At 38.0% G+C, this 13,740-nt stretch overlaps 1 protein-coding gene across 6 annotated transcripts in view; it reads left to right on the top strand.

Annotated features, from left to right (window-relative positions):
• HDX (highly divergent homeobox) overlaps window positions 1–13,396 on the top strand; it is a 31,133-nt gene extending 17,737 nt beyond the window's left edge. For all 6 annotated transcript variants that reach the window (XM_087972070.1, XM_087972075.1, XM_087972074.1 and 3 more), the window contains 7 exons: window positions 706–759; window positions 3,258–3,404; window positions 5,527–5,734; window positions 7,585–7,664; window positions 8,476–8,559; window positions 10,186–10,308; window positions 11,243–13,396. In XM_087972070.1, coding sequence (XP_087828196.1) covers window positions 706–759; window positions 3,258–3,404; window positions 5,527–5,734; window positions 7,585–7,664; window positions 8,476–8,559; window positions 10,186–10,308; window positions 11,243–11,368 — 822 coding nt within the window. In that variant the 3' untranslated portion in view covers window positions 11,369–13,396. The remainder of the gene's footprint in view (window positions 1–705; window positions 760–3,257; window positions 3,405–5,526; window positions 5,735–7,584; window positions 7,665–8,475; window positions 8,560–10,185; window positions 10,309–11,242) is intronic.
• The last annotated feature ends 344 nt before the right edge of the window (window positions 13,397–13,740 follow it).

Genomic DNA, 13,740 nt, shown 5'->3' with positions numbered 1-13,740 from the left:
AGTAAATGATGATTTATTCCAGTGGCTCTCAACCTGTGGACCCCGGTGTGTGTGTGTGTGATGTCGTCACGGGATCTGTGAAGGCTTGAAAAAATCATATGATTTAAATCTTAAGTCTTGGGGATCCATGGCCAGGGTGTGTGGCCACAATAAGTATTTAAAACGGGGTCCATGGTGAAGAAAAGGTTAAGAACCGCTGGTTTATTCTTTCTAAATCAGGTTTCTTAGAGAAAGAAGAAAGGTTTACATTAATCTCAAAAGAATGCATTCCAATACATTTAACTGTTCTTCAGATCAGAGGTGGTATTCAGTAGGTTCTGACCAGTTCTGGAGAACCGGTAGTGGAAATTTTGAGTAATTTGGAGAACCGGTAGCGGAAATTTGAGTAGTTTCAAATACCACCTCTGACTGGCCCCGCCCCCATCTATTCTCTGCCTCCCATTGAGTCCCAGCTGATTGGCTGAGTCTTCTTTTGTTGCCCTGCATAGGAGAACGGAGCTGGAAAGCAGGTTAGTGGGGTGGGCAGAGAATGGGGATTTTACAGTATCCTTCCCCTGCCACGCCCAAGCCACGCCCACCAAGCCACGCCACGCCCACAGAACTGGTAGTAAAAAAATTTGAATCCCACCAACTGCTTCAGATGATTATCTATCTATGCAGCGTGCCAAATGTACCTTTGTGGTAATTTTTTTTTATTTTCCACAGATTTCAGGAAACCTTACTGTGCCTTGGATTACTGGGTGCTCCAGGAAAAGAGCAGTGAGTACATCTTGTGAAACTGCACCAACCTTCAGCTTTAGATTGTGTGTTCATTTGTTGCGTATGTTTATACGCTGCATAGCTCTGAGTAGCTTACAATGAATTTTAGCCAACAGTGAGAAGTATTTTCGTTATTTTTCCAAGAAACATCATTGCATGGAATAATTCTGATTTGAGTTGTTTTTCTTTTGCAGCCCTGTAAATTTTGGGGGATTGTTATCAATGCAGGCAGTAGTCAATTAAAGTTATTATACTCTGTTATTCAAAAATCCTGCCCATTAACTGTTATGAATTGGTTTAATATTAATTATATCAATCAACAGTTTTTGTTCTTGCGTTTCAGTGACAGCATCACAATAATAAAAAAAGGCTGGAAAATAATTGTACCAATGGAGTGGTATTTTTAAAAGCAACTGGAACTGGAAAACCTAATTAGGGTTAAAACAACGTGGCACTTGGAAAACAAAATAAATCTTTTGAAAGATGAGCCTTGCTCATCCCAAGAATAATGAAGACAGTTTCAGTTGTGGGCTATCAAAGTAGAACTTTCATAGTCCAAATTTATAGTCCATTTCGACTGACCATTAGTCTCAGTTTAAATTCTGTCTGCTTCCAAATAGTTTTTTCTTTCTTTTTTTTTCTTTCTCTTTTAATTTCAGGCAAGTGAAATCAAGGCTGTGGGGCACAAAGGAAAAAGCATTAGAACAGAAAAGCTGTGAATCTTTTAGTTCTGCAATAACTCTAAATCTACTTTTTCAAAAAAAAAAAATTGCACAGATTCCTCTTTAATGTTGTTGTTTAACTATCTTATATTAATTTGTGTTGGTGTTAAATAGCCTGAATCGGTGCAATTAAAAATGCTTTCAAGGCCGTTTTAAACCTGTTTGCAGAAGCTGTAGTCTAACAAATGGCACCAATTTCTAGACTTTTACATAATCTTCATTTGCACAGGGAAATTGTATTCAAATGAGTTTTGCAAACGAAATAAAGCAATTTGTCATTGTCTCCAGTTATGGTAGTATAACAAACTATTAACAAGTTGGTTTTGTGACCAGAATAATCTTCTGAAACATTCTGAAAACTGATCTAAAGCAAAGTTTCTTAATGTTTTAAGCCATGGTCTATAAATGACTCCTTAATAAATATATTAAATATATAAATATATATAATATATATATAATAAATATATATTAAAAAGCTGAGCTTTTCTCTAATTTTGTATATGATTGATTTGGATTATGGCACATTAATCTCTTCACTTCTTATCAATATAATCAAAATACTAGTGCGAATCAAGCCAATTTTTTTTATTTTTCATTGTTAGGAGAGAGCATGGGCGAAGATAGCAATCCTGCTTTTAATGTTCTAAGAATTCTAGTGTAAAGATCAAAAATTGAAATAATCTTTGTATTTTGAAGTTTGGCCGGATCTCTTGGGAAACTCATATGTATGAAGCCTTTTGTTCTGCAAGATCTTATATTCCCCTTTTTTTCAAATACTGAATTAGTTATATAGGTATTGACATAATAATTGCCTGAGTCTTTTTATAAGCTATTCAGGTTGTTGGGCAACACGGAATTTATTGGTTGTGAGTTGCAGAATTTTTAAAATGTACTATTTATTGCCTATCAGGTTCAGTGGCTGATCCTGAGGTACAGGTAGTTCTCAACTTGCGTCCATAATGGAGCCTTGCTGATCACTGACTGTAGTTTAAAAAGATTTAATTTGACCGTGGAAACTTCCTGGAACATTGCTATGTTCTTTTTCCAAGTTTCTGGACTCCATTTAATAATCTTTGCATATTTGTGCGTGCACACCCCTGTCCTTGTACTTTTTCCAAACAATGGTGCGTTCTGTTTTTCAAGGTAAAAGATTGCAAAATTCTGCAGCTAAATGCAGCCATTTTAATTTGGTACAAGTGACTAAGCTTGTGCTAATTTGTAACAAGTCTCTCAATTTTACACCTATTTCTTTAGAATAATTTGTTTTAACCGACGTTATAAATAAACCAAGATTTTTGACCAGATGGTATAAGTATAAGTAGGACTTGATGTTGAGAAAGGGACTGACAATTTGCTGCAACCAACTTACAACAGCCAACTCACTGTGGGACAACTTGCTATGGCCAACTTGCCACGGGACAACTCTCCATGAAACAAGAGTTAAATTAATATCGGAGAAATAATCCAGTAGAATCATTAAAGAAAGGATGCTAAAGGAGGGACAAAATTAATTGTGAATGACAAAAATTAAAATAATTTCTAATTATTTTAAATAATTACATTGATTGTTGAATTGTCCCACGGTGAGTTGGCCATGGCAAGTTTTCCCACGAGTTGGCTGCAGTGAATTGACCATGGTGAGTTGGCCGTGGCAAATTGGCGGCAGCAAGTTGTCCCGTTCTGGTTAAGAAGATCTTCATCTTCACTGCCTATCCTTGTCTGCTTTTTTTGCACTTTTCATTGAGGGGGGAAAAAGGATATGTGCTTGTTTTACAGTTACAGGACCGTACACAATTCAGCGACCGAGATTTAGCCACCCTTAAGAAATACTGGGATAAAGGCATGACCAGCCTTGGATCGGTTTGCAGAGAGAAAATTGAAGCCGTTGCTGCAGAATTAAATGTTGACTGTGAAATAGTAAGGGTAAGAAACTTATGTTTGTAGAAACTAAAATAGCCTCGATGAAAGTTTTCTCTTTTTTTTTTCTGAATTGCAAGAGTTAGACCGAAATAGATTGCACGTGTTATTGAAAGGTTACATTAGGAAGTGCTTTGGTTCCTGCCTATTTATAGATACCATGCCTTAGGTAAGACATTTATTGATAGCTACTATATGTTAGATGTCTGATGCTTCAATTGTATTGAGATTTATATCATTTTTTAAACTGAAAGCTGAAAAGGAGTAACAGTTGTATTTTAGTTCTTCGTATTGTAGAAGGAAGCCGAGTTTTGTCCACCCCCCCCAAAAGACGAAAAGATAAGAGCAATGTTTTGCATGTATGATCCTTCTTCCCAATTTGAAAACTTGGCAAACTCTGCTTGAATACCTGTGTCATGCCCCTGTCGGAGTCTGAATCTGAGGAGGAAGATGAACAGCTGACATGGAGTGGGAGTGTGGCTCCTTTGGCTGTGGAGGAAACTGGGAAAGGCCAAAGTCTGGCTGGTCAGAGAAGGGGAGAAGTAGAACAAGGGAGGGGGAATTTAGAGGAAGACCCGGGCCCACCCCCTCTTCATCCTAGGGCACGCAGGGAGGAACGGAGAAGAGAGCAACGTGGGTTGCATGGCTTACAGGGGAGGAGAGGGCCCTGATTCCCTTCATTAGCTGCAGCTGGGAACACAGTTTATAAAAAAGGCAAGCTGCGTGCGGCAGGCTATTAGGAACAAAGTGACTAACTTATATTATCGTGGCTTCTCTGTGTTCCTGTTGTCTTCCCAACTGTGTGAGTTTTGCCATGCTTTCAAGTCTGAAATTCTTGCTCCTGCCCTGCCAAACTGATTACTTCAGTTTGGCTTGTTTGGACTTTAAGTTACAGTTTGTGTTTACCTTGTTTTGGACTGAATTTTCTGCAGTCAAAGGCTGTTCCTGGGAGAATTTTTCTCCAGCCAGAAGGTAACCTGAGGGCAAAGTTGGAGATAATAAAGGGACTCTTATTGATCATCTGACTGTGTTGCCTTTGTGCCACGCCCCGGGTCGTCACAACTTGGGGACTTGAGAATACAATACATTGTATGTGTAGGAGGAGAGTAATCAGAGCTAGAAGGTGGAATAAAATGTATCATCAGCGTAGAGTCCTTCTGTTGCCGTAAATAAGCCAAGTCCGGTCCCTCTTGAATTCCATTGGCCCTTATCTGGTCCCAATTTAGTGCTGACCTTACTTGACCAGATTCTTGTGCATCAACTTCATCCTACATGATGAATGATGAGGTGAAGAAAGGCTGGGAATTCATGAGAATTACAACTAGTCCTCAATTTACAACTATAATTGAGCCCAGAATTATGGTCATAAGTTGTCCCAGTCGTTAAGCAGATCACCATGTGATTGCTCATGATTTTACCTTTTTTTGAAACAGTCGTTAAATGGTATAAAACCTCCTCATCCCCAAACATTTGTTGAATATTCTGAATGTCCTATATCTGTAACAGCACTCCTTACTTAGTTAGAGTAATGAAACATTTGCAAGAAACCAAGCAAGTTCAGAGAGTACCAAGGACCCCTGATGTCCTATATCTTTCTGTTCTATATATAATACTGCCTCAAGACCAGTTTTTAGACTAAATAATCCTATGCACATCTTTTCACTTGTGCTTTTAAGTGTTTCAATTTAGAAATCAGGTATAATTAGGGCAGCCCTCGCCATCCAATTCTTTCTAAATGTATTTTCTTTGTATTTCTTTCCTTTTCTTAGCCAAATCTGGTAATTGCTATTAAGGTGCCTCTAATTCTAAAACTTCAAATGATACATTTTAGACATTCATTCATCGATAATCAATATGTAAACAGCTTTTCATCCAAAGCTAATTGGATTAGAGGTGATAAAATTAGCAGAGAAGAAATGAGAACATACGTTGAAATTCCGTTAAGTTTCTCTTGGGTTCTAAATCTTATGTGGAATTTTGCCATCTACGTATCTCCAAAGAAACTTCAATAATGCAAATGTGTTCCTTCTTGAATGACTGTAGTTGTGATTGTAGCTTCCTTAATATTTCAGTTTTGGGATCAGTGATAACGTCTTGATTTTCCCCCCTATCTTTTTCCTCACCCAAGACTTGGATTGGAAATAGGAGGCGGAAGTATCGTTTGATGGGCATTGAAGTGCCTCCTCCACGAGGGGGGCCTGCCGTTTTTTCGAGTCAATCTGATTCCAGTGATAAATCGGTACCCATTCCAGGCGATGACCCCCTGACTGATATAGGAGATGATAATGACAGGAATGATGAAGTGTCCATCTGCTTATCGGAAGGAAGCTCCCAAGGTGGGTCTACGACAACTTGCTGTGGCCAACTCGCCACGGAAGAAACTCGCCACAGCCAACTTGCTGTGGCCAACTCATCACATTACAACTTCTTGCAGGACAACAGTTACATTAATATCGAAGAAACAGTGGAATAGAATCATTAAAGAAAGGATGCCAAAGGAGAGATAAAATGAAATGTGAATGACGACAATTAATTTTATTTTAAATAATTAAGTTGAATTTTTGAATGGTCTCTCAGGGAGTTCTCCCGTGGTGAGTTGGCCATGGCGAGTTGACCATGGTATTCAAAGCTGCCATTGGCATTGTAACCACATGGGGCCTTCAGGATTTGCAATGCAAGTTGTCCTTGACTTATCACCACAACTGGGACCACAATTTACATTGATAAGCAAGGCAGCCGTTAAAATGAGTCATGCCTGGTTTTTATGACATATTTTTTTGCCAATTTTCTACCGATACCCCCTAATCCTAGTTAAAAAGTCAGCCTGGGCCAGGATTTTTGCCAACATAATTTTGCATATGTATCTTGTCTGAGTATTTCATTGTTCATTTGGACAATCCAAGTCTAGATAAAATTTTGCTTTTCAGGATAACTCTAAAGGGATAATTAATTTTTTGGGGAGAAGAGAGGCACAGACTCATAACTTGGCACCGAACCTTTAAGACAGCTGAGAAGGATCCTTTAGAGTTAGACTCCATTCTTAGCAACCTAACAAGTGACAGAAGCAGGCTGCCATGATGCCAGAAGTGTGTTTTAAAATGTACAAGCAACAATAAGTCTGTCAGTTAAAAATGAACAGGGGTTCATGTTTTACCAACTTCACAGTTCAGCTAATCGCTCCTGGTTTGTTTGACTGGAACAAATTGCCAAGGTTTTGCCTTGGGTACGTCAAACATAGCCTGTTTCTAGGGCACATTAATGGATAGATATGCCAGGCTTGATCTCATCATTTGGTTTAACCAATTTAACCATATATACATACATATACACATACCTATATACATATGTATGTGTGTGTTATATGCATCTATCTATCTACCTACCTATATTATCTGTCTATCTATCTACTGGTATCTGTCTATATCTAGCTATCTATATTGATCTATCAATCGATCTATTTATGTCTATCATCTATCTACCGGTCTCTCTCTCTCTCTCTTTCTCTCTGTTTATCTATATCTATCTGTTTATATCTGTCTGTCTGTCTGTCTGTCTGTCTGTCTGTCTGTCTATCTATACACACACACACACACACACACACACATGCATACTGTCCATTTTTGAATACTTAGCGGAAAGAGGAAACTTTAGGGTTCACAAGGTTGATGCTATATGCAACAAAACTGTGGCTGAATCTGGATGTTCTGCTTCGTATACCACAAAGCCCCGTCCTCTCAGAAGGTAACAAGGAAAACAGGTTGTGTAGAGGAGGTATAGCATCCCAGACAATCCTGCAGACCCTGCTCAAGCATCACTTATATGCTGTGTCTTGGATAGAAGATAAAGCGAAGAGGTGCTCAGTACTGAGACCGAATAATGATTCATTATTTTTGTCACTACCATGCAGAGTTTAATTCTAGCATCGCTATTTCAGAAGAAAAACAAGATGATTCAAGAGAAGCAAAAAATAATAATCAGAAGTTCTAACAATCTTGAGGTTTTTAAAAATTCATTTTGTTGTTAACTCTTTTAATTACAGCATATAGACACATTTGATTTGACTTAAGTTTTTCATAACTGTCTGTGAAGTGGACACATGCTTTTGCTTTCTTTCTGGAGATTTTCTGACAGTCTTTATTTTAGATCAGCACTTTGCTTAGAACTACATCATTGTTTATTTCTGCAGAAGAACACAATGAAATTCTTCCAAATGAAGGCATTGGCCACAAAGAAGAGGACCATGCTACTGTATCTTCAGATAATGTGGTGAGAACACTTCCTAAAATCAGCTTACTAAATTAAAACCGCAAAGCTTGATGGACTGATATCTGAAGGGCTTAGTGTTGTGCCATAGAATTGAGCAAGAGTGGGATTCAAATTTCTTAACAACTGGTTCTGTGGGCATGGCCTAATTTGTGGGTGTGGCTTGGTGGCCATGTGACTCGTTGGGCATGGCTTGTATGTAAATATTATAAATATTTATGTAAATATTGAATTTTTATTTAAAAAAAGAGCAACTTTTACCCAAAATCAGACAAAACAGGCAGGCAGATTGAGTTGCTCACAGAATCACAAATTCATCCAGAGATCTATCTTTCTGCAATCTGCTACCTGAGTCTTCACTAAAAAATAGAAGCTTCAGTCCTAAGGAAGGTTCAGCTCTGCTTTTAGATCAGCTAGAAAGCAAGAAATACACCGATTTCCTGCTTTCTAGCAAATATAAATTTCCTGGCACAGCAAAACAGCTGATGGTCGGGAGGGGGGGGGAAGGAAAAATAGCAACTTAGCAGGCAAGTTTGATGGTGTGCATGCCAGGTAAGGAGTGTGGCAGGGAGAGGAGGGGAGGATCCAGCCAGTGGCGCGATTTGCTGGTTCTCCAAACTGGGCAGAATCATAACAACCGGTTCTATAGAACCAGTCTGACCAGGTAGAATCCCACCCCTGGAATTGCAGGAGGAGGGGCGGGGGGAGAAAAAAATCAAAATGCAGAATATCCAGTCTTGGAAAGCTTCTTGTGGAGGATGAGTTTCTGACCTTGCTTTCAAAAATGAAATACACTGTTTGTTTTTTCTTTAAGAAAATAGAAATAATAGATGATGAAGAAAGCGATATGATAAGCAATTCTGAAGTGGATCAAATGAGCTCTCTTCTGGACTACAAAGTAAGTGCCTTCTATTTTTGTTTATCCTCTAAATTAGAGGTGGGGGAACCATGGCCTCGCTTTATGACTTGCGGACTTCCAATTCCCCGAATTCCTGAGCCACCTTCTGGTCCTAGTAAGTGCTTGCAAAGTCTTGAGTACAAGTTAGGGACCGTGAGAACATAACCACAGGCAGATGGTGCTGAAGCAAACATCTTTTAGAAGTAGGATGAATGACTTTTATTTATTTTTTTAAGGCAGAATGTTCCAATTTCACCAGATTGTAGATTACAGGCTATAATGTTTGCTTTTGATGCCATATAAGCAACAGCAGTTGGGAATATATAATAAGGGCAGCTTTTTGCCAAATTTGCAAAGGTTACATCTATACATAAGAATTGGAGGTGGATCTCTTCTAACTTAGGTTTCATTTGGTGTAACAATATAGAATGCATGTTATCCTAGAATGTTGCCAGATTTAAAGTAAGTGGATGCCTTTGGGGAAAAACACAATATGTGTGTAACAATTTACTTCATGATTCCTGCTTTAAGAGAAAATACAGTGCCAGATAAATGTGAAGAAAGTGATTTCTCTTCTTTAATATCACTTGCCACCAATCTGAATAGTGTGATCTGATAACTGCAAGAATGTGTTATTGTTGAATTGTGATAAACAGCTATTCTCAGTAAAATGAGCTAGTATCTGAGAATAATAAGTTATCCATCTTTTTTAAAAATGGAGTTCTTATCTATTGCAGTTTTTGTTGTTGAAATCAATAAGAAGAGTATTTCCTAATTACAATAATAGGACAGAGAGAGAAAGAGAGATAGGGAGATTTTTAGATAGATAGATAGATAGATAGATAGATAGATAGATAGATAGATAGATAGATAGATAGATAGATGATAGATAGATAGTGGTGCGGTGACCTAGAGATGGAGCTCTCACTTCACAATCAGGAGGTTGAGAGTTCGATCCAAGGTAGAGGCAGATATTTCTCTCTCTGGGCACACTGGGAATATATCTGCTGAAAAAACTTCCGCATTGGCGACAGGAAGGGCATCCAGCCAGTAAACACTCAGCTCTATTCAGTTTCCCAGACTCACCCCACAAGGAATTATGGGGTCATTAAAAGAGGATAGATAGATAGATAGATAGATAGATAGATAGATAGATAGATAGATGATAGATAGATAGATAGATAGATAGATAGATAGATAGATAGATAGATAGATAGGATGAGGATAGGATAGGATAGGATAGGATAGGATAGGATAGGATAGGATATGGATTAAGAAGGGTGCATTTTGCTTCTGCATTTTAGTGTTTAATTGGATTGTGCTGCTATACTTTAATTTATTATTTAGTATTTCTCATTTTGAAAATATTTTGAAAAAATACTTTGTAAATTTATTATAAATACCATAACTTCATGTTTTGCATCTCAAAACTGTAAGTGAGAAAGTGATTTATTTTTATATCAACTGACTTTTTCTCAAGCATAAAACTCTACATATTTGCACCACATATTTGCAAATATCGCTCCCCTTTAAAAAGCCAAAAGAGGGGGGGACACACATTTGAGAAGAGCAATTTAACTCCCTTACAAAATGAAATATTATATAGAACTTTTTTCCTCCTTCCAGAACGAGGAAGTAAGGTTCGTTGAGAGTGAACTGGAGCATCAAAAACAGAAGTATTTCGAACTCCAGACTTTCACGAGAAGTTTGATACTTGCTGTCAAAACAGACGATAAAGATCAGCAGCAGGTAAGACTAAAGGAAAAGGAAGCAAACTTTTGTCATTTTTGAAGGCCTCTGCTATGAGGATAAAAGCGAGTTTCAGTGGGTCTCCCGGTGAAAGCAACTCTCTGCCACTAATGTTATATGTGTAAATATATACACAGTGAGGATGTTGCCTTGGAATATATATTTTTTATGATAGAGCTTTTTAAATGTGGATTACAGAGACTGGGATGGATTTATGGTATCTATTAAATATTTATGCCATCCATCTCTCCTACAAGGTGACTTTACAATTCATCAAAACAAGCCAAAATTGGTTAAACCATTGAAAGATTAAAATGACAAACATGAACATTTAAAATGTTAAAACATGATGTGTGAAATATAATGAATGAAATGAATTTCACTGAATGAAGAACTGCAAAAATGCAACTCTTGACCTAGCATCAACAGAATCATCCTATCATTCAGTCACTCCCCATTTTGTCTTCCTGGCCTGAGTCCCTTTCTCTTGGTGGGGTGTGGGGGACACACATTAGACTTAGTTGTTTTGCCTAGTTTGGATCTTGGAGCAGGTGAGACATGAACAGGTAATGCCGAGATTGAAAACAAAACAGAATAAGTCCGACCCCCTGCTGAAGCAGGAGACCCTATACCAAGGTCTTCAAACTTGGCAAGTTTAAGACTTGTGGACTTCAACTCCCAGAATTCCTGAGCTAACATGACTGGAGGAGGAATTCTGGGAGTTGAAGTCCACAAGTCTTAAAGCTGTCAAGTTTGAAGATCCCTGCCTATAGCATTCCAGACAAGTGGCAGTCCAGACTCTTCTTCGAAGCCTCCAGTGATGGAGCACCCCAAATTCCTGAAGGAAAGCCGTTCCACTGGTTAATTGTTGATGTGATAGGACCTCAAACTCACAAGAATAAAGAGCAACTTTTCGTTGTTTCCATTTTCTCAGGCACTTCTAGCCGATTTACCTCCAGAATTGGAAGAGATGGATTTCAATCATACATCTCCAGAACCCGACGATACCTCATTCAGCTTGTCATCTTCATCCGAAAAAAATGCCTTGGACAGTTTGTAATCTTTTTTTGACAAAGGAAAACCACACAGTATAGCTTGTCTAACGTGTATGTTTTGAACTGATTACGTTGGGTTAACCAATATCCTTAAATATGAAGGAAGACATAGAATGGGAAGGCCTGTGAGGCCAATTGTATATCGAGGGCATTTTGATAGTTTCTGCAGATTCAGAGTTTTGCTGTTGACAAATGTGAAAACTACTTGAAAGCTGCTTCTGGCAGCTCTCTCTTGATGATGGTACCTTCATAATAATATGAACTTAATAATAAACCCTTGACCTAAGGAGAGCACCGAAGAATGGAAGAATAGTAGTGAATTCTGTTAATAACTTCCTAATGTTAATCCGTCAGTCCTACAGTGTGATATTTTGCCTTTTCTTGTTCTTTTCTCCTTCTCAGGTAGATGGACTGATCACTGGAAATTATAGGTTTCAAGAGATCAGTGGGGATAATTTGGGCCTTCATTCAAATGATGATCATTCTAACCAGGGATCAAACAAAGAATTGTTGGTCTTTCTTTTTTCTTTTTTTTCTGTATATAGCAGCAAATATCTTCTCTTCATTTTAGGATGATGAAATATTCTGGAATATTTTCATTACTGAAAAAAGCAAATCTATTTATCTTAGCTCTAATAAATTATTTTGTGTATATCAGCAGGTGGAAATTCCAAACAAGCAAGGAAAAACACTTGACTCTTTTAAGTGCACAATTCAGAAAATACAATTTCCAGTTGCACAGCCTTCCCCTTTAGTATACTGTAGAGATTGGTAGTAATAATCCCCGTCATGCTGCGAAGATCCAGTATATATCCATGTCTGAAGGTCTGGCAGATTTGAGGCTTACTTACAAGTGACTGGTCCATGAGCCTCATATAAAAAAAAGATGAAAATGCGGAAATTGTTTCTCAAGAGAAGAAGAAAAAAGCTTCATACGTGGTGTGAGAAATATTGATAAGAATTCCCTCGAAGGGGAAATATATTTCTGGACTTTTAATGTGGAGCAATTACTTAGTCCATATACTTATTAAGATAATTGCTTTTTTTAAACAAACAAACCACCTAGCTAGCAAGCAAACACTAATTTATGGATTAGCTCTGAATAGGATTTAGCAAATGTACAACACATTTATGCAGCCAGGCTTAAAAGTTATTTTGATCGATTTTGTTAAACAATTAGTAGGCCGTGTAGACCTGAACTCAGTGAGAAATACATTGGAGTTTTCCATCTTTGCTGTGTGCATCAAAATCCTCAGAATAACCTTGAACAGTCCAATGCATAATTTTCCTCTTTTTCAACTACTGCTGGAAACTTTAAGATTAATGTTTTTAATCTTAAACAATTTTTTTTTAGAATTTTGATCTAAAGTCATGTATGTTGTGTCTTAAATAGGATAATGAAAATGTTACTTACCAATTTGTATGCTTTGTTCTTTGGGATAGTATTTAACCAATTGATTAGGTGCTTGTCAAATCCATGTTGACTCCAAGCGACCAGGTAGATAGGCTTTCTCCAGGCTAAGAGGTCCTTGGTGTGTGGCCTTGAAGGCCTTCTCAGTGCTTCATTCACAAAAATGTAAGATAAATAAGAGATGCTCCATTGACGCCCCAGAGCACAAACCTGGAAGACACTGGTTTTACATATAATGGAAATGTTGGCAAGAAAACTGCTGTGTAAGAAAATTGTCCCCCCTCTTCTAAAGTCCCCTTGTAAGTTACTCTTAAATTCCAGCTCACAGCTTCTTCATCTTAGCTGCCACCGCCTCCCTGTCTCTTCCTTCCTTTGCATTTTATCTCTCTGCTGTCTTTCTAGTTGCTCTCCAAGAGTGAAAAAGCACAGGAGAGCAGGATTGCAACTTTTAGCCTAAGAAGATCTTGGCACAGAGGAAAAGGTTTTGCAAGTTCACATCTCATAGAGGAGAAATTAAAAGGTTGTTTTTTCCCCCCTCCCCTGTCTAATTTGCACCTCTGGGTGAAAGCGAATGTACTTGACTATGAGCAATGATGTATTTCCTCTCAAGTAAAGATAAAAAGGGTGGTGGGATTGGCCACCGTTCCGCATCAAAATCCGATGCCAAAGAAGGCTGTATTCTTTTGGCCCACATAAATTATGCAAATTTATTTGACACGGGATAATTATGGCTTCTTCTTTTTTAGTACTACTCTTGTTTGCTTTCTGGAAAGGGGTCAGGAGAATTCTGATGTTCCCTTACCTCTGAACACTGGGAAACTCACGAAGCCGTACCTCTCGCTTCTGAGTTTTCAGCAAGCATTCCTTTAAAAAAAGTTTGTATAGCACAATTAGCAGCAATAAAACTAAACTACATGAGATTCTCAAGAAGCTGTTCTATGCTCACTGCCACGTTGATTGTCACGT

This window comes from Notechis scutatus, chromosome 10 (genome assembly GCF_049901735.1).
Source record: "Notechis scutatus isolate UNSWTSFEM ecotype Mainland chromosome 10, rNotScu1.2, whole genome shotgun sequence".
In the NCBI taxonomy this organism is placed as follows: Eukaryota; Metazoa; Chordata; class Lepidosauria; order Squamata; family Elapidae; genus Notechis; species Notechis scutatus.
The sequence above is the reverse complement of the archived record's forward strand: the minus strand, read 5'-3'. Positions and strand labels throughout refer to the sequence as shown.